The sequence below is a fragment of the Ceratotherium simum genome, chromosome 20, assembly GCF_057802395.1.
Source record: "Ceratotherium simum simum isolate JZ-2026a chromosome 20, ASM5780239v1, whole genome shotgun sequence".
Classification (NCBI taxonomy): domain Eukaryota; kingdom Metazoa; phylum Chordata; class Mammalia; order Perissodactyla; family Rhinocerotidae; genus Ceratotherium; species Ceratotherium simum.
In genome coordinates, this window is record NC_141919.1 from 15,244,351 (window position 1) to 15,265,436 (window position 21,086).

Consider the following 21,086-nt stretch of genomic DNA (forward strand, 5'->3'; position numbering starts at 1 on the left):
GCTTGCCACCATGCCAGACAAAGAGTAATGCAGGAAAAGTTTGTCGATGCAACACGAAGTGAGCTCTATTTCTAGGATTGGGCCCTCCAAACTCCTGGAAGCCTGAGCACAGTGTTTCAGGACAGAGGAGTAATTATATAGCCATCATCTCCGTAACAAACTCTCGTAAATGCACATTCCCCTGAATATATCGCCCAGGCCTCAAGGCTTGACATAATGGTTTCACACACCAGTTTCCAAGGGGAGGAACGACAGGGGCAAAGCTTTTAAATTAATTAAAAGAGACACTCAGGCACACTTCATGCCACTCTTTAATCTCCATTCTCCTGTGATAAATACAGAATGACAGGACTGGACCCAGGATAACGAGCTGAAGGCAGGACCGGTGGAGGCTTGCCAAGCAGCCCTCAAAAACACTGCAGCAGGGCCCAGGGCTCAGAAAAAGACAGGAGGAGGAAATGAGCACTTGACTCAGCTGTATCACTGATGTGTCACCAGAGTGCTCTGAAGAATGCCCACTGGACACACGGTCTCACTCTTCCTGGACTAGCAGCAATTTAAACAACAGGTAAAAAGGAAATAGCATGTATTGTAATTAAGAAGTCAGAGAATAATGATAATTCAGATTTATTGAGGGATTTTTAGTGTTAGGCACTGTGATAAAGGCTTCTCATGCAGTATTTCATTTAATTGTGGTAACGAGCTTCCCAACAATCCTTACCTCCTAGTATACATACTCTTGTGTAGTCCCCCTTGCACACTGAATCAGAGTTGGCACATGTCACCAATAGAAAATTCCAGAAGTAACTGTCTGTAACTTCTGAGTTTAGAGGATAAAAGACATCACCACTTCTAACAAGACCTCTTGGATCATTTGCCCCAGGGGAAGCCAGCGCCATCTCAAGTGGACACTCACGCAGCCCTGTGGCAAGGCCCACACAGAGAGAAACCGGCCGTGGGACCAGGCCACCTTGGAAGTGGATCCTCCAGCTCAAGTAAAGCCTTTGAGTCTTCCAGCTGAAGCTCCAGACTTCACAAATCAGAGAAGTCATCACTACTAGGCCCTGACTGAATGCCTGACCCACAGAACCCATGAGATAATTGTTGTGTTAAAACTAAGTTCTGTGATATGTTATGCAGCAATAGCTAACTCATACACAAGAGCTATATACTCTTATTTTATAGTCGAGGAGAGTTGAAGTGATTCAGTCATGGGCATATTAAGTGAAGCAAAGGGGATTTGAATCCAGGTTTGCAGATTTGAAGTTCTGGCTCTCATTCTGTCATACTACTCCTAACAGATGAATGTAAGGCATATAACTTATTTCCCATCCCTCTTGTTAAGGGAAATGTAATTATTTAATAGTAAGCTTTGAAGCACTCTGGTTGTCCCAAGATACTCTGTTCATCCTTGATGGCACCCATCATTCTACCTTGTATTTTAGCCATTTCTCTAGAAGTTCCTAGAGGGCTAGAGTAGCGTCTTCCTTATGATGGCGCTTGTAAATAGTAGAAGAGTGGGAACAGGATGCCGGGTTAACCCTGTGGATTCGCATCCACAGCTGGTTTGGCAGCTCTGCTCTACCACTTTCAGGCTGAGTATATTTAGGCAAATGACCTAAATTTTATGAGCATCAGATTCCTCACTCTTATAACAGGGCCAATATTCATACAGACACTTTTTGTTCGCACTTCATTGCAAAAATAGTCATGAAGTATTTAGCACACTGCCTGCACATAGTAAGTGCTCCATAAATGTTACCTATTTGAATTATTATTACCAAATATGTGTTGAAAAACATCCAGCATTTTGAATGGCCAAACAAAAGCTCTTCCCTCAACCTGTCTTTGTATCAAAAGAGACTTTCCAGAGAAATAGCAGTGGTTCTTGAGAGTGAAGAGATCTTGCTCTACAGGCACTGACCCTTTGGAGTCACCTTGGCCATGGTTCCTACTAGAGCCCAACCTGCCCCACTAGACTGATAAGACCATCAGAGAAAGCTGCCGGATCCTTCCACAGTCCATTGGGACATATGCAGTCAGCAATTTGGCTCTTTCTTGCAAGAAGAAATGTAAGGCAAAGAGAGTCTCCCTCCCCCTGGCCTTATAAAGGGATGTAGAAGGATTTTTGCCTCCATCCTATCTCTTAATCCCATTACATTCTTATCATTTTGTCAACACAGACAAAGTTCCTTAGCTCCTGCCAACATTCACTCTAATGCCTTCCCTTGTGGTTCACTCTTTCTTGGTCTTGGAGCTAATAAGCTGTCAAGTGTCTTACTGTCCACTCAGGTGCTTTCTACTCAAATGCTGTTTAGAATCGCACCTCGCTTTGAACTTAGCTTTGTAGCTCCTATTTTTTTTTCCCATACACACAAAAAGAGTTTTCTGTGTAAAATTCTGTTTGGGATCCAAAATATTTCCACAACCTTCCACTTCTGGGTAAGACTAAGAAAAGGGAAATTGGGAGAAATGCCAGCCGCATTCACCCATCTCCAAATACACACAAATTCCTAGTGTTGCAAGGTGCTACGTTAGGTTCTTGAGGGGCATATAAGTCACATACCCCCAAAATAACAAAGGAGATTTAAAAAATATATTAATAACTATGAAACAAAGTGCCAAGTGAAGGATGCCATGAGTGGCAGGAATAGAGGGACCAGGAGAGCAGAGGAAGGAAAAAAGCTAACAGATGAGGACATGGGAGACCTGGAGCAGTCAGCCTCAGGTGTGGGCTCTGAAGGATGGGAGAATCCTGACCCGAGGAGGTGGGGAAGGGCAGGAAGAACACTCCAGGCAGAAAGAATGAAAGGCAAGGAGGCAGAAGAGCGTGAGACAGGTATGTGAAATGCCATGGATTTGTAGATAAGCAGTGACAGGGACTGCAGAAAATAAAGTAGATTAGGGGAAAATACACTGGCAAAAATTAGCAATAAAGATTTTCAAGAAAGAGAAAAGTAAAGGTCTTTTTGTAGATTATATAACAAACTGGTGACATATGGATTTCATGATTAAGAATAAGTAACATATTCTAATCAATTTCTCAGGGAGCATGGACATAAAACTATGTCCAAACTATGACTAGAGAAGTATATTCTCAAAGGAGGCAATGCCAAGTGAACTGGTGGATCACTCTTCCCAAGATGTTAAGTACATTTCCCTCACTGAAAGTTTTTGCTTGAACCACTGACCCAGCTACAAATAAAACACTTTCCAACTAGTTTTTTCCTAGTCTAGTTGTAAAAACTATTACCTAAAGTGAGAAGGCACATATGCGATGACTTAAGTCAGGAATCTGTTACTTACCAGTAGAGTCATTTCAATGATTTCCAAGAGCCAGTATCCATGAACCAGACTGGTTTCAAGGTGGAGTAAATGTGTATCAGAAGTGAACAGGATAATTGATAGGTCTAAGGGTATCTGTACCTTAGTATATTTTTTCATCCTCTGGCCCAAACTTAGAAAGCACAGAGTAAGCTCTCAAATAGATTTGCTGTGAATTGGAACTCCCTTCTCTTTCTCCTTAGAACCAAAGAGCTAAGTTCAAAAAACATCCAGAAAGCATCATAGGCCATCAACCAATCTCAAACGGTGGGTCTTGAACCAGGAGTAAGTCCCTAGTCACTGTTTCTGTGTCCTCCCACTTCCAACAGATGTTCCCTGCACAACACGAAACTGGATGACACCGCTCCAGGCCAGGCTTGCTTACCATATACCACATGCTCGGCCACTTGGGATCGTTGAAGTAAGTAGACTGGGCACGACTGAAGTCGTAATCCCTCTTGGTCCGTTTTTTTACCACTTGCTGTTGGATCCACTCCACCTGCCAAGAAAAAGGACATTTGGTGAGTATTCAAGTTCCATCAGGGTTAGCACAACATAAGTGACAGTCTGCGCATTTCCCGTCTTGAGTCAATTCTGTTTAAGTCACAGGCTTCATTCTGGCAACTAGAATTTCTGAGTCCAGGGGTTCAGAATCTACTTGTATTTTATTTTTAATGCTGGTAGGCTTTTTAGTCTTTTATGACAGACCATTTCTCTCTCTCAACAACATGCTAGCCTTTTAGCTTTTTCAGAAAGCATATTTACTGCAAATTGATAGTGTTAATTTTTTAAGCTAATTTTTTCATCCTTACCTTATGTTAAGGGCTAGTAAACTTTTTCTATGAAGGTCTAGATAATAAATATTTTAGGCTTTGCAGGTCATATGATCTCTGTTGCAACTACTCATTCTGCTGTTGTAGCGCCATAGACAATACATAAATGAATGAGTGTGATTGTGTTCCAATAAAACTTTACGTAAAAAAACAAGTGGCAGATTGGATTTGGCCCATGGGCCACAGTTTATGACCCCTGCCTTATACTATGTGTCAACAGTTTTAATGTTCTAGGATTACACATCAAATTAAAATTGTCCTGGGACCAAATGCTCCAGGATCACCAAATTTTTTAAGAATAGCTTTCTACAACATAGTGTGGTGGGAAAAGTGCTATTTGGGGAAATCAGTAAACCAAAACCCTAGACCTGTTTCTGGCACAAATTTGGAGACCTCACTCAATTTCCTGAGCCATAGGCTCCTTGCAGCTCTAAAATTCAAACCAACCACATTTGAGAAAATCTTAATATTTAGCTGCAACTTTTGCTTAAACAATGCAACTGGGAACTTTGAGTTTAATAAAGAATTGTAACCTAAATGGTAGGGATATATATGGGAGTCTTTTTAAAAACAGGTTATCATTATGGCAACATAAAAAAGGCATGTTCCATTTTGAATGGCACATCTCCAATGCAGTACCAGCCCTGGTGGCATTCTACAATTTGTTCCTAAATTCTCCTTTGTTTGATTCCTCTGGCCAAAGCTAATTTAGTCACAAGACTCTAAAATGTCCTAGTCTATCATTTATCCCTACTCTCCAAAAACGAATTAAAAGTGGGGTGGGGGGACTTTATAGTCCACTATTGTGGTTCCATAGCCACCCATTAGTAAAGATTTCAAAACCTCTCTTGCCTACTTGATTAAAGATTACTGGAAGAGAAGGGATACTAAGGTACTGATTAACAAGCTAAAAATGCAGAGCTATAAATAAAAGGGCAAAAGTCAAATTCATAAATTTCTATGATTCTCATATTGGGAAATGAGATACCAATGTTCAACAAGAACACTGGTATGCAAGATGAATTTAAATAGTGAATTCCTAGTTACATCACTAACAAGGCAAACAAAATCACATAGCCTGCTAAGTAAATATAAAATCTATTTATGGTTAAGATCACAGCTAAGCATCATATATGTGCCTTCTCTGATAGGTAATTTAAGCAAAATGATCAGTACTGAAAAAAAGTCAATATATGAAAAATGATATTTTGGAAAATGAAAGTTTTTCTGCTCCTGTTTTAATTAATCTAGACCAAATGACTCTCTGGCACCGAATCATTCTACACCACCACCCCCTCCCATCCCCCCTCCCACACACACAGGCATACTGGATAAAAGGTATTACATATTACTTCTCTAAACTATTAGACAATAGTTATCAGGAAAGCTAACAGGGATCTTGTTTTTTCTTTAATTCAAGAGACTGATTTTTAGAAATCACATCAAAACTAATGTAGCATTAAAAATGTGTGTAAATTTTTTTTTAATGAAGAGAGTAATTTTTAAGTGACCATGTTTCTAAAAATACAGAACAAAATCAATTTCCTTCTCCATCAAAGTGGAACAGCAAGCATTGACATGCATGGACTATTTCTATTTCCAGGAAACATTTTAATCTCTTCATTTCAAACAATCTTTCCAAGGAATGTGTTTCATTCATTTATTCCCAGACACTGTGCTGGGAATGTAAAGATGACTAAGAATAATCTTTGCCTTTGAAGGACTTATATTTTACCAAGGAATATTTAGCAAGTATTCTACAATTCTCCACTTCATAAAAATGTCGTTATCTCCATGAATAACATCTGACGCAAGCCCATCAGTATATTAATCATACTATTTATGGAAATTTTGACTATGCAAATTATTTTGCAATCCTTATATTACTATCTATAAGTCTTATTCCAATAAGATTGAACAAGTTCATATCTGCACGCTTGGTAAAAGGAAGCTGCAGATCTGTTTAGACAGAATTCTTTTCAATCTAATCTTATATTGGCAGTGGCCTTTCCTAACAGAACTTCCCTAAATTCCAAACTGCCAACATATATGTGTGCACAAACCAGAAAGTGTCAAATCTCCCTTAGTGTGGACTCGATAAAGAGATTGCTAGAGCTCAGCACAAGTCTATCCTGGGGTGGGAGTGGATAACCATTTCTACAATGACGCTATAAGCGCACTTCTCCCTGTGCACACATACACACACACAGTAGACAAATGGGATAAGTATGTGAGAAAACCAAGTGACAACCATTTTCTTAGATGAACTGTAGGTACTAAAATAGAACAAAATATCTTACCAAACAGCGTTCTTCTGTAATTTTACCAAACAAAAATGCTTAGTTACAGGGCTTGGTGGCTAGAAGGTGACACAGAAACTTGGCATCTAGATTTGACTATAAGTAACTCTGTCTGATCATAGGGCTGCAATACTGAAGAAAAGTACAGTGGGGTTTTTTTTAGTGTCAGATACCATGTATTTTGCCTCAGTGCTTTAGAGTATGCGTATACAGCCCTAGATTTTTTGGAAAGCGGGAAAGCACCTTTTGGATCGGAAGATTTCTATGACTGGAAAGACCATATTTATATTTTTAAACCATTATCCATATGCCTGTCCTTGAACCCATTAAGAAAAAGCTCAAAAGTAATGCATTGCACAGATGTCACTTCTTGCCAAGAAATCCAACGTAAAGAAAAGATACTTAGAAATTCATTTTCTTAAAACTATGGTCAGCCCAGGAGAAAAGGAAAACTGTGTGCTTTCCCTCACTGGTTTAACTTCTAAAAGTTCTATTTCCTATATATTAAGGAACTGCAGTTAATCCACAGTATAAAGCTACAGGACCTTTGAAATCATCAGTCTATCTTCCATTAATTTCAACACACATGTGCTACATGGTTTTAAGGACATTCCCTCCCTCTACTCACAGAGCTCTCCTCCCCACGTGGTCCAAGTCAACACTGGGCATTCACCTCTTCAGAAGCCTTGTCTAAAAATGTTCTCTTTCATCGGATTTCACTGGTCAAGCAAAGCATATTAACTGATGATTATGGGAAGCCTACCCTCTCCATCTCAGCTGAACTCATATTTCATTATTTTGGAATTTACCAACTTTCTGATACTATATACATGGGGAAGGTAATTTGTCAGCAAAAGGAGAAAAAAAGATGTTATAATACCCATATACATTATATAAGTTATTACATAAATATAAATGGAAAACAAATTGTGGTATCATAAGAAAGATAAATACTGCCTGGTATCACTTATGTGTGAATGCTAAAAAAGAAGTCAAACTCAGAGAAACAGTAGAAAAGTAGCTGCCAGGGGCTGGGGGGTGGGAGAAATAGGGAGAGGTGATAAAGGGTACAAGCTTTAAGCTATAAGATGAACAAGGTCTGAGGATCTAATGTAAAACGTGGGGACTACAGTTGATAACACTGTATTGTATGACTGAAATTTGCTAAGAGAGTAGAACTTAAATGTTCTCACCCCACCCCCCAAAAAGATAAACATGAGGTGATGGATATATTAATTAACCAAATGATGGGAATCCTTTAATAGTGTGTATATATATATATATATCAAATCACCACAATGTACACTTTAAAAATCCTACAATTTTATATGTCAATTATGCCTCAATAAAGCTGAAATAAAAAAAAAATTTATGGTGTCATTTTAAAAATGTGTCCCGCAGTGAAGAGGAATCAGCCCTTTAGATATTAAGATATCTAAAGCAAATTAATTAAAACATATACTGGTAGCAAGTGTCTATAGATATATCAATGAAATGGAATGGGAAGTCAGGAAATTACCCCAAAATATATAAGAACATAGTATATGATAAGGTGCTATGCTAAATCGATGGATTTACTTCATAACCAGATTACTTCATAAATGATGTTGGAACAACAACTGGGGGAAAAAAATAAAATTGAAACCATTCTCACAACTTACATCAGGATCAATTTCAAATGAATCATATTTAAATGTAAAAGTAAACAAAACTATAAAAGTACCATGAGAAATATGAGAGATTTTTAAAAATAACCTTAGAGTGAAAGATGCTTGTCTAAGTATAATACAAATCAAAATAGTGATTGATGGGCCGGCCCCGTGGCTTGGCGGTCGGGTACGCCGCGCTCCGCTGCTGGCGGCCCGGGTTCGGATCCCGGGCGCGCACGGAAGCACCACTTCTCCGGCCATGCTGGGGCCGCGTCCCAAGTGTAACAACTGGAAGGATGTGCGGCTGTGACATGCAGCTATCTACTGGGGCTTTGGGGGGAAAATAAATAAATAAATAAAATCTTTAAAAAAAAATAGTGATTGAGAAAAATTGATAAATTCAACCACATAAAAAAAAAAATTGGCATGGCAAAAACACTTCAAAAGCAAGGTAAAAGACAAACTGGGGAAAAGTTTACAGCTCCTACCATGGACAAAAGGCCATTTCCGTAATATATAAAGAGTTTCCACAATCAATAAGAGAAAAATTCAATAGGAAAACAGTCAAAGGATAAGAGTACAATAACCTCTGAAAAGGTAAATCAAGTTTCCTAAACATACAAAAATATGCCTAACTTCATGCATATAAAGACAAAAACAAATTAAAACTATACAGACATACTACTTCTCACCTTTCAGAGATAAACAATCTAAATATTGATAACACACTATTAGTGAGGGCATGATAAAACAGTCATTCTCATATAATGGTGATGGGCATGCCAATCTGTACAACTCTATGGAAAGTAATGGGACGATATCTACAGAAATTCTAAAAGAAGTAATTCTACTTTCAGGAATTTATCCTACATATTTATTTACACGTGTAAATATGCTAGGTTATTTACTGAAATACTGCTAGTAATTACTGAAAGTTGTAAACAACCTGAATATATATATTGATAGGAATTAAATAATGACATATCAATACAGTAGAGTACAATGCAATCATAAAAGAGAATGAGATAGACTTTATGTACTGACAGAGAACAGTCTCCATGATATAGTTTAAAATGAAAAAAAAGGGGAAGGTACAAACAGACTATAAAGGATACTACAATTTTTGCATCTCTCTGAAGTGATTATGCACAAAAGTCCCTGATAACACTGGCTGCTTTCTGGGGAAGAACTACGTGCCTGAGACAGAGGGATAGGAGGGAAACCTTTTACTGCATGCCCTTTAATATCTTGTGAATTTTGAACTATGTGAATATGTTACCTATACAAACAATTTTAAATTTATTTTAAATTAATATGTCCCATTGGTTGATCACGATCATATAATCCAACGATTTCAAATGTGACCAAATGCCTAAATTACATTTTTTTAAAGCCATGAGAAAAACTGTACATAAAAAGCATCTTAGATGGTTTTATCTTATGTTCTAACATGGCGAATACCGAGAAAAGGTGGGTAAATAACAAAAATAAGCGGCTGGAATTTGGGGAACTTGGCTTATAATATTAGATTTGCCACCAGCCACCTGGGTGACCTTGCAAAATCTTCGTGGGCCTCTTTTATCTGTAAGATGAGAAGACAGACTAAATATGCTCTCTAGTCTCTTTCTTCTAGCTTTGAAATTTTATCCATATCATCTATTCTCTGATTTGACTGGGAATAAAAAGCTTGTGTTAACCGCAATAGAGAGGTGAGACAGGTGCTCTGGTTGATAAATGATCTTGAGTCATTTTGTGAAGATGCAAGATTAATATTTAAGAAAGGAGTGGAGTAAATTATACTAATCCTTTCTTGATTTGATGAAATTGTTGCCAGGAAATAAGATATGTGAGATTCCATATATCCTTTTTTTTTTGGTATCCTTTTTTGATTAGCTTTGACAAAATGGGGGAAAAAGAGTATGAAGAGATTTCTCCCCTCTGTTTTCTTCTCTGACTTTGAAAACAAAATAGATAAGAGTTGCCTGGATTTAAAAAAAAAAAAAAAGGTATTAGTTAAGTGCCTAACGGCCATATACTTCTCTGCTGTGGAAGAGAAGGATCAGTGAAGACAATTCAGTACTGACAAGCTGCCCCCAAGCCCTAAAATCGGAAGCCAACATATCCCAAAAGTTTTCTAAAACTGATCAAGAAATCAGAGTTAATCAGTCAAAGAGGCAGAGAATCTAGTAAAAGTGTGTGTTTAGATGAAGGTATTCTAGTCTTTAAATCTTGCTCCATCTAGTAACTAACTGGTAATTAGTTACTAAATATTAAACATTGTTATTTGATCTGAGTCACTCTTCTTAAACAAGAAAACCATAATTGTTGAATTCTGCTTTTTTCAAATAGCTACTTGGGAACAACATACACATTACTGTTTATTTGAGGGAGAATTTTCACTTGATTTACTTGAGATGGGCACCTGGAATCCTATTCAATGACTGCAGACATCAGAGGCTTAGATTAGAGAATCATCTAGTCAGAATACAAGGAATCTTACAATTGTTGACAGGTCATTGAGAAAGACGCTGTGAAATAAATACTGCATGTACGTTCAGAACAGTGTAACAGAAGACCATACAGGCCAAAGTGAAAAATCTTAACTGCCATAAAATTTTACAATTAGCTAGCTTTCTCTAAGACAACCAAAATTTTAGAAATGTGTCATCAATTTAACCTTGCTCTATTTTGCTGAGTGGAAAACTCACAGCATTATTGTTCTAACTGTATTACTTATTTTCAGAGAATTAAAGTCATATTTCTCCCCATAAACTATTCCACTATTATTTGAATGCTTTTAAAAATTTAATTTCCTAATTTGTTGCCTGTTTTTTTCCTTCCCACTTCTGATAAGATGATGTGTGAAAAGGAAAAATAAATGGCTGCATCCAATTAAAGCAGTAAAATTTATTCTCCGCCCTCAAGGCCCTTTCTTTCATGTGTCTATTTACTCCAAAAATGTTATCTAGAGTACCTACTATGTGGCAGGCACTGCTCTGGATGCTACAGAATCGCAGTGAACAAAATAACCAATTTCAGGCAATTTCCATTCTAGTGGGAGTTGAACCATAAAAGCATGTAAATAAATAAAAAATTATATAATAGACTTTGATAGTGTTAAATGGTACAAAAAGTAAACAGCGTAAGATGGTCAAGAGGGATTATGGAGGAGTGGGCTATTCTAGGTAAGGCGGCCAAGAAAGGCCTCTTTGAAGGATGTGATATTTTAATACAATCCCGAATAATAAGGAATCAGCCACATAAATATCTCAAAGGAGATTTTTACAAGCAATGTGAGTAGCTAATGCAAAAGCCCTAGAATGACTGCATTTTTGTCTACAGCTCATCCATGGTTCACAGACGCTGATGGCAATCCCTCAAGGCCTAGGGATGGATCGTATGTCAGGGGGTGGGTGTAGCAGTAGCGCATTTCGCCCTCCAGTGGATAGAAGAGGAGAGACTCACACAAGTCATGGAAGCTGATTCCCAGCCATCTGGTCAACTAATTCTGGGCTCCTGGGTACCAGGAATATGATCTAGAAGGAGACACAGGTTCAGAGTGGGCATGTCCCCAAGGCCCCACCAACTCCTCAGCTGATAGGGACAAACTCGGCTAAAAGAAGGCTCAACAAGGCCCTCTCAAGCATGAGGTCCTGAGCAGGGGACCCTCTTGCCCAAAGCTAGGGGTGGCACCCTTGTGCTGCTAGCCACCACAAAGTGGTCCAGTAAGGGGCTCTGATGCAAATTCTACCATTTCAATTATATAGTAAAAATCACAAGTTCAATGTCATCTAAACAGCAGAGAAATTATAAAATTATTTCTAGGACAGAAAGCGTCCCAAGCATGAAGCATTCAAGCATGAGCAAAGGGTAGGGGCATAAAATGCTATTTAGTATAGCAGCAGGTGTAGAACATTGTACTAGGAATCAGAAGACAGAGTTACTTAATCCTGCGACCTCAGACACATCAATTACCACCTCTGCAACTCTACGAAAAAAGGACATAATATCTGTTGCTGGACAAATCTTGCAAAAGAATTTAACATTAAATTAAGTTATATAAAAAAAAGCAAGGTAGTTATTTCTGGAGCTATATGTAGAAACATCTTGTGTGTGTGTGTGTTCTTTATACACGCAGAGGGGTAGAGCTGGGCTTGACTATGCCACAGACAGGCAGTGCAGAATGATGAAATGGGAAAGCATGCTACCTGAGTTCTTGGTAGAATACCACCAATCACTAGCCTGGACATTTGGGCAAATCACGTAAGTTTTGGCATTCTATATTCTCATCTGTAAAAGGACATTATTGTTGTGAGGCTCAAAATCTAATGTGCTATCCAAACACAGCTCCCGCAGGACGTAGTACCTTGTACTCTAATTGCAGGTTTCCTCCCACCTCCTTGGAAGAAAGAAACTAGGTTTAAGTATGCCTAGTACCAAGGGCAATGGCCCTCAACAGGCCCTCAATAAATAGGTGTAGATGGATAGATAATATTTTTACATTTCATTAATATATTTTTTGGTAGGCATGTCTAAGTTTTCTAGTTATTAAAAAACAGAAAGAAATATTAAACAAGAGAGGGTGCAAAAAGGGTGTATGCTTAATCCTACCAGGTATAATAGGATATTCTGTATTTCACCAACAGAAAGATGGTAGCACTAGGATGATTACATTATTGGCAATGAATAGCACATAAAGGCATCAATGAAGGATGTGTTCTGTCTATATAATTCTGTATTTTTAATGTATCAAGGAACTCTTCTTGGTTTGACCCCCCACTTGAAACCTACTGCTATACAGATTTTTACCTTTTGAGATGGGACCACTTCCTCCACTTTACCAGTCTAAATCTCAGAAGCAACAAAAGATAGTTTCTACAACTAAAATGGATAAATGTAGAAGAATAAAGTAGTTGTTGACACAGGTCAAGAACCTGGAATATTACTGCAGATAGCAGCAGTCATTTTATAAACTGCAAGGGCCCAGGGTTAAATCACGTCAGCAAAGCCCACAGCGCTAAGTCTGCATTCTCCCAGACTAATACAGAGCACTCCGACATTTCACTGGTCAATGACTAGTCCACAATCAAAGCACACAGCAGAAGAAGTTATGACTTAAAAGCAGTTATGAAGGGAGAAATATAAAAAGCAAGGAAATGACTAGAAACCAACTTAAGGCTAAGTGGGAAAAGGTGCCAAACTGATAAGAATAAAAAATATTAGGGCAAATTTCTTTAAAGAAAACATTTTTAAACATGTAAATTTAAGACTTTGCCCATCCTGGCCACTAGTAATAATACCCACAAGCAATAGCTTTTTCCCTGACTTTCGATGACAATATATATCTTTTACTTTACCTTTATCTTTCCAGGAAAGATTTCAAGTTTATTTTCCCATTGACATGTCACTGCCTAAACTTTCTTAAAATCCCTTGAAGGCAAGACATTTATATTTATCTCAAATGTAATATATTTGTCTCTTGAGACAAGTTTAATTTGTCCTCTGGAAAAAAAAAAAAAAAAGTGTATTCTTTTAATACCCCTCCCTATTCCTAGTCATGCCAAAATGCTTTTCCAGTGGGTAAAACAATTCAATTTTTGTAAAAAAAAAAAAAAAAAAAAAGCGTGTGTGGGTTTGTGAGTGTACACGCAGATGCACCCAGCACACGGAATAGGGGTATTAAAAGAAAAAGCCTGCAATGTAAACTGATTAGGTACTTGTTGAATGGCAAGATTATATCCAGCGAATCTTGCATTTTATAACTTGGATTTCAGCTTCTTCTGTTTTAAACTTTAGGACAATTAATTTAGACAAGAGAAAATTTGAAAACAATTTTGATTGCCAAGTATTAAAAGGAAATGGAATTCTAAAGTACCTAAAACTAATTCTATTGTCTGAATGCCACCTGGGGTTAAATTCACACTTTTGATAAAATGCAATCTTAACGCAGGGATTAAATTAGGACAGCACATAATTCCCTCCAGCTTCACTCTAGGATCAAGATTACCACTGCATTGAAAACACAGTGGCATGACTTCATTCTCTATGTATTTGTCTTTTGAATCATCATCCTCTAAGTGATTTGAATGCCAAGGCAATGTAATTAATAAAATCTATTCAACGTTTAACGTAAATATAAATTACATCTCATTCTGCCCTGAGTATAGCTGAAATTCTAGAAATCTGCAAAAATGACAATTTTACCTTCAAAGTGTTAATCGCTTAATGGATTTTGGTTCTCTTCGATCAATCCTGTAACTCTGTGTATAAATTGTTCAAGATATTCCCAGATCTGTATTCGCAAGAACTGGATGCCCTCAAGTTGTATATCAAGTGAATACAAAGACCAGCATTATATTGTACAGAGCAGAGAAATTGTTCAATTCAGCTGACATTAATATAAAAAGAGGCAAATGCTGGCAAAGGAAAGGGCAGTCATTCTCATCATTTCTCCAAGCAGAGGACGTGGAGTGATCTGCTAAATATCAAAAGTATGTCAGCATCTTTCTTCTTAATATAACATACCACTTAATTCCATGGCTCATAAGCAATAATCATGAAACTTTACATTGATATGGGCAGAAACACTCTTCCCCAGTGACTAATTCAGCTCCACTGCACATATTGTCTTATTTTCCTTGCCATTTACATATAAATGGCAATGGCTTTTGTTTCTAAATTTCCATGGACCCTACTCCTATGATTTTGATCACAGTGAAAAATGCGGGCGGGGGGAGCAAGGACATGAATTCAGAATTGGGTGCCTGAAGTTGTGATTTCATCCATTTTATCCTTCTTTCAATGTGAGACATTCTCAATACTCTGGTAGCTTCAGTTTTTTAATCTTTCCAGCATCTTTAAATCTCTTCATTGTCAAGACTTCAAATCTTGGAAATCAAGAAACTACCAATTGTTATGTTGGCAAGCTCTAGTGCTATGAATCAAATACAGTTGGGCAAAAATCAATGTCTTTTCTCCCTCCTGTTGCTATAAGATAAATGTGCAACTTTAGGAGCAATTGCATGAAGTCTGCACAAGTGTTCTATGTTCTTTTGAGACTAACCTGCATTTTTAAACCTAAAATGAGCTCAAAATCCGTATGTAAGTACATAGTATGAAGTCACCAGTGAGGAGAAGTCTGGATGAAGACCCCCCTGTTGGGCCCCCCAACCAGCATAGAGAAATGAGAAAGGTTGGCCTTCCAAGGTCTTTGACTCAGGTTTCCATTATATTCCCTTTTTGCGTGAACTCTAACCTTATACTTGGCAGGGTGGGCAGGGGTGTTTTGCAACCAAAATACTGGAATTGTGGCAGCTCTTAAACACCATCATCACCCTCTGAAATATTTAGCAAACAGCTACTTTGGTCAGAGTCGGGGAGAAGCATGTCTTTCAGTTTCAGGGAAAAACACTGTCCAAAAATCTCTGGGCCAACGGGAAAGGGACTGGCATTTTCTCGCCTGAATCCAGTTGCCTGAAGCAAACCGAATGTTTTCCCAATTTCAGTGCTATTCCCTCACCTCAGAAACCACTGACGAGGCTTCCAGCAAGGTGGTACTTGACAAAACTTGCAGGTCAGAACACATAAAAGTCTGGAGCAGGGCCTGATGACTGAGTGCGCTGGCCGGAGCTTCCGCCTGCCCTCCGCGAAGGCAAGGCAGTGCCCGGCTCCCAGCTTCCTGGAGGTCTTCATGTCGCAGCAGAAGAGTGCCAAATCACTCCACTGGGCCTCCCTCTCCCTGAACTCGTAATTCATACCCACCACAGTCACTTAGGGAGCCCTGGGCTGAGGCTCGGGGAAGGAGAGAGAAAACACATTTTCATCACCGTCATCAAATCTGACATATTTTCAGTGTGAAGACCCAGAAGTTCCCCCATCAAGCTTCCTTCTTTCACGCTGTGTGTTTTGGATGGCTTATCCTGGAGTCTGCTGTGTCAATGTTCCTGGAAACGTGAGGTATTTACTGCACCCGGGGGGCTGCCAGCAATTCTTTCTGTGTGCCCCACCCCTCTCCCCCAGTGAGTTCCACTCTGGCACGTTTGGGCTCTCAGAACTGGAGTGAGAGCTGGCCTTGACCACAGTTCCCAGCCAACCCTACTGAGTCTTGGCTCCTTGAGAAACGGCCGTCAACATTGTAGCACCTGCTGAGTATAGTCCTTAGAGACTTCATTCAGCATAACACTTAGCAGCTCACAATCTAGGTGAGGGAAGGCAGAGGATGAAAACTAAAACTACAGGGGAGAGAGAGTTTGAGGATTATGCCTCGATTTCATGAAGGTCCAGGAGGGTGAGGGCATCGTTTGTTTCTCTGGCCCCCACAGCAGCCACGCTGTGCCCTGCTCACAGCAGGCACCCAGTAAGGATTTCCAGAATGAATGACTTTATTAACCACTCTTTCAGTAAAGGAATAATTGGCAGTCCAGTTGTTTTTCAGCCTCAAACATGTAAGGGAAAGCAGAAAAGCAAGCTCTAGTACGGGAGTTCTCAGTGTCTGGAAAGAGGAGGGAAATAATCTTCTGTGATTTTCAGATAGAAGCCTGTGGATTTCAGCTCAGGATAAATCAATGGCGTCGTTGTTGCTGAGCCAAGGAATAAATCACATATTTATTGGTGGTGGTGGTGGTTTTTTTCCAGTACTTTGATTTCCAATGGGTAGAGAAATCACTGGTTATAATACTTTTTAAAGTATAACTTTCTGATATTAATTTCATGTTCTGTGCAAAATAAAATATACCTGTTGTTTCTTTAATAACACCACTGTCCCATGAAAGTATCATCCTTTTACCAGTGGGGAGACTGAGGCACAGTGAGGTTAAGTCACTTGATTAAGTCACATGATAGTAAGGGACCTGAAACAAGAATCCTGATCAAGTAAATCCATGCTTCTTTCCATAGAGCAGAGTGGCTCCCTTCTGAAATACCTCCTTAGCTGATGGAGTGGGTTGGGGGAACGGATCTTTTTTCTTTCCCTTTGGGTCATCATAACATTTCTGTGCTTGGAGGTGAGTCAAAGCTGATCACTTTACTATACTAGGAGCTTTACTGGGTGAAAGGCGAGGGAAGGAGGGAAGAAAGAAGGACAAAAAATGTCATAACACTGGAGCTTTGATCATCCATGCAAGGAATTTTGTGGAGGTCCTCAATTACTCAGCTTTGGAAGCATTTTAAAATGGGTTAAGAGACTCATTTAGTCTGCAAGTGGCAGGAGAATTGCCTGATGAGTGAAAAATAGAAATCTGAATCAGGAAAAGAATTCCTAGCACAGCCTTGGCAGTGATAACAGAAATCTTTTCCCTCAAGGGCACCTTCTGACTTGTAATTTAAGAGCACGTGAAGTTCAAGGCCTGAAAATTTCCCAAATTAAAAAAACAAAAAAACTAACTCATTGTAACCAAAATCCTTAGTTACCCAGCTGTTCTGAATTAGACTGAATCGACAAGATGAGACAAAGGAAGACATGGTGGTTACTAATTAAAAGTTGGGTTTCTGGAGTCCAAGGAACCTGTATTGGAGAATTCTTGCTTGTCTACCGAAAAGCAGGGTAATCTCAGACAAGTTACTCAACCTCTGAACGTAAAATGGGGTAGGATAATTGAATCTGAAGACTAAATGAGCTGATTTCATGTCAAACACTTAGCACAATTCCTGGCACAAGAATACCCACCATGTAACCATGGTGATGTGTTGGTATGCCAAATTATGCCCACCAAGGAGTTTACTTCTTTCTTTAGCCCAAAAGCTGCAAGCTTGAGTTTAGTCCCCATTGACCAGAGTGTGACACTGAAGGTAGTTTTATAAAGGCACACTGGACTAGAAACCAGGAGGTCTGTACTATTCAGTCCTGTTACCTCTTGGATTTCAGTTTCCCTCACACTATAAGCTTAAGAGGTTAGGCCAGATGAGTGACTCGATCCCAGAGGTTCTGAAAGCTGCCTCCAAGGCTAAGGGAATGGGGTTAAGCAGCTAAGGCCAATCAAAGTTCTGGGCCCCCTCCTCCCCACTCTCCAAAGTAGGCCATCTCTTGAATCAAGTGTTCTGCTTCAAACCAGAAAAGAAAATCTCAAAGGTTCTGAGATCTCATGTGGTTGGTAAAATTCTACTGAGTCTCTAAATTTTTAGGCCCACTTTTTGTCTAGCATTAGGACAATTTGCATTAACTTCTGAGAACTGGCATCCAGATCATTAAAAAAAATGATAGCTGTTTTAAGATTTTTCATTGTTTGTTTTGTGCAAATAAACTTTACAACTGTTTTTCTTACAGAGTAATCAGCAGGAGCCTTAGGTTGAAGACTGGAACCCAGGAAAGTTATGTTGATACAAGAACTCCACGGAGGGCAGCCATGATGTTTCTTCATTAAAGTGGATTTCCAGACCTTCCATAGTAAAATTCCAATGAACACAAATGTCTTGGAGTTTACCAAAGCCATGTTTAGGGAAATAAGTAGGTAATGTACATAATGATGTCTATGATAATATAATTAAATAAGCGCACAACAAAGAAGGTCACAAAAGATCACACAAACCATATCAAACGGACCTACCATTGACAAGAGAACTGATGTCTTTCTCTGTGAGATGGATCAGATCTGACCACTTTTCAGCATCTCCACACCCATAACCCTAACTCAGATCCTCATTTTCTCATATCTTTCTCAGCAAAATCCCTAATAATCCCTTGGCTGGATTTCTATAAAGTTTGGCCCTCATTTCTTTCATTTTCCAAGCTCTTGCTAGAGGACCTTAGTAGGTAAATTCTTTTATTCTAGCACCTTCTTGGTGACGGTGTCTTTCCTTCTATGGTGCTTTCAGAGCACCCTTTGCTTATCTCTACCACAACCACTATTAAAAGCATTTTAACTATTTGTCATGTTTCTCCACGAAAGCATACATTCCTAGAAGGAAGAGACTATATTTTCCATATCAGTGTCCTGGCATTTGGCAAATTACCTGGCTGACAACAGATCCGTAGTAAGTGTTTGCTAAATGAATTAATTTGCCTGTTAATGCATGAAGAATACAGCAGGACTTTGTGACATACTTAGACTGGCATTCAAGGCCTTGCAACAACTGGCCTAGTTTCTGAGACGAACCTCAACACTTATTTGAGATAGCTGTTTCTTGCCAAGCTTTCAAATCCATTTGATTCAACACACATTTATTGAGTGCTTATTACATGACAGGCCCTGTGTTTGGCACTGGTGTTTTATCAGTGAATCCACCAACATGCCTCTGACTTCCTGGGATGGGGAAGACAATTTAATTAATTGCTGGCAATTAACTAAAAGGCTGGTCCCTGCCTTCAAGGTGCTCATAGCCCAGTGAATAGAGTTATCATAACACCAAGGGGCATATGTTTTAGCAACAGAGGATTCCCTTGGTCCCTTCTTGCTCTAACACGTTCTGTCTTGCAACCTTTTGAAAGCTTCAGCACATTCTTACCACCAGCTACACCGTGTTGTGTGAAGGAGGTCAACAATACAGAGAAGGGGAACCCTGATCCTAAAGGAGTGTTGGGGAAAGCTGTACATCTAAAGCACATCACAGTTGCTTCCAGGCTCTGGCTAAAGACTGTCACCTTGTATTTGCAGTAAGACTCAAGAGAAAATGGATTACCTCCTTCCCACTGGAGCCTCTCTGTTTACTGGGGCTGACTCTGACCCAGACAGAGAGGACCAAAAGCCATGGAGAGGCAGAACTAGTTTTCATTTAGGTTAAAGATACAACTTGCAGAGATGAATGGTTTCACAATATATGTTGTGGTAGAAACGGGACAGACAAAGCCAGATGGCTCTCGATTTAATTCTAGGAAGTAACACTCACTACGTAACCCTGCCCAAGTGACTGGACCTATCTAAGTACTGGTTTATTGGCTTGTTGTGAGCCAAAGTGCAGGACACACAGTCGGTGTTGGGTAGAAAACAGTTCCTTTCTGATCACCTCACCACTCTTGGGGCAAAATTATCGTATATGTTTATATACAGGTCAAAAGGACACACTGGGTAGATCCACCCACAATTGATTAATTTTTATTGAAATCTGTAAAACCACTAAAAACATGACTACCTCTATAGCAAGAAGAGAGATGTTTCAAGAGCACATTCCCACAAGGTTGGGATGGTGAGCTGCTCTCTTTCCAGGTGGCATACCCAATAAATTTCCTATTTGTAAGTATGTATTTAAAAACCATTACTGGGGTCGGCCTGGTGGCACAAGCAGTTAAGTGCACGCGCTCCGCTGCGGTGGCCCAGGGTTCGCCGGTTCGGGTCCCGGGCGTGCACCAACGCACTGCTTGGCAAACCATGCTGTGGTGGTGTCCCACATAAAGTGGAGGAAGATGGGCACGGATGTTAGCCCAGCGCCAGTCTTCCTTAGCAAAAAAAAAAAAAGGAGGATTGGCAGATGTTAGCACAGAGCTGATCTTCCTCACAAAAAAAAAAACCAAACCATTATTGAGGGAAGCACTGCAGGTGACAACCATGATGTCACTTTTCACTTCCGAGCTACCCCACACCCTTCAGAATATGATTGAATTGTCAGAGTTTTGGTTTCCCCATCACCCGTGTAAGCAATCTCTGATAGGCATGTTGGCCAGTTCCCAGCCAGTAAATCACCCATTGAGATGGACTTCTGTAGGGACTTCTGGAGAGATTTCTCCATTCCTTGACATACCTCCAGGGTGAAGAAACCATTGCCCTTTGCAGCCCGGCCTCAGCACAGACTGATATATACCCAAAGCATTACCCCTGGAGTAACTTCTGGATGCACTGACTACTACAGGAGCTCGGGGCCAAGAGCAGCCAACAGGGCATCACAGGGCAAACCCCCTTCAGGGCAGGGACAGCTCCTTGTTTCTATACTTGCACAGCTTACATACTTGTCATCCACCCTCTGCTGTCTCTAACATGCCCTCAATAGCTCACATGCTGGTTTCTGCTTCCTAACTACAAACCACAGCACTGTTGGGAATCTGTGGCCCTCAG

The 21,086-nt window shown here is 39.6% G+C and overlaps 1 protein-coding gene across 5 annotated transcripts in view; it reads right to left on the bottom strand.

Moving 5' to 3' along the window:
* PCSK5 (proprotein convertase subtilisin/kexin type 5) overlaps positions 1-21,086 on the bottom strand; it is a 442,283-nt gene that overhangs the window by 356,153 nt on the left and 65,044 nt on the right. For all 5 annotated transcript variants that reach the window (XM_087444465.1, XM_014794699.2, XM_087444466.1 and 2 more), the window contains exon 3: positions 3,710-3,823. In XM_087444465.1, the coding sequence (XP_087300591.1) occupies positions 3,710-3,823 (114 nt within the window). The remainder of the gene's footprint in view (positions 1-3,709; positions 3,824-21,086) is intronic.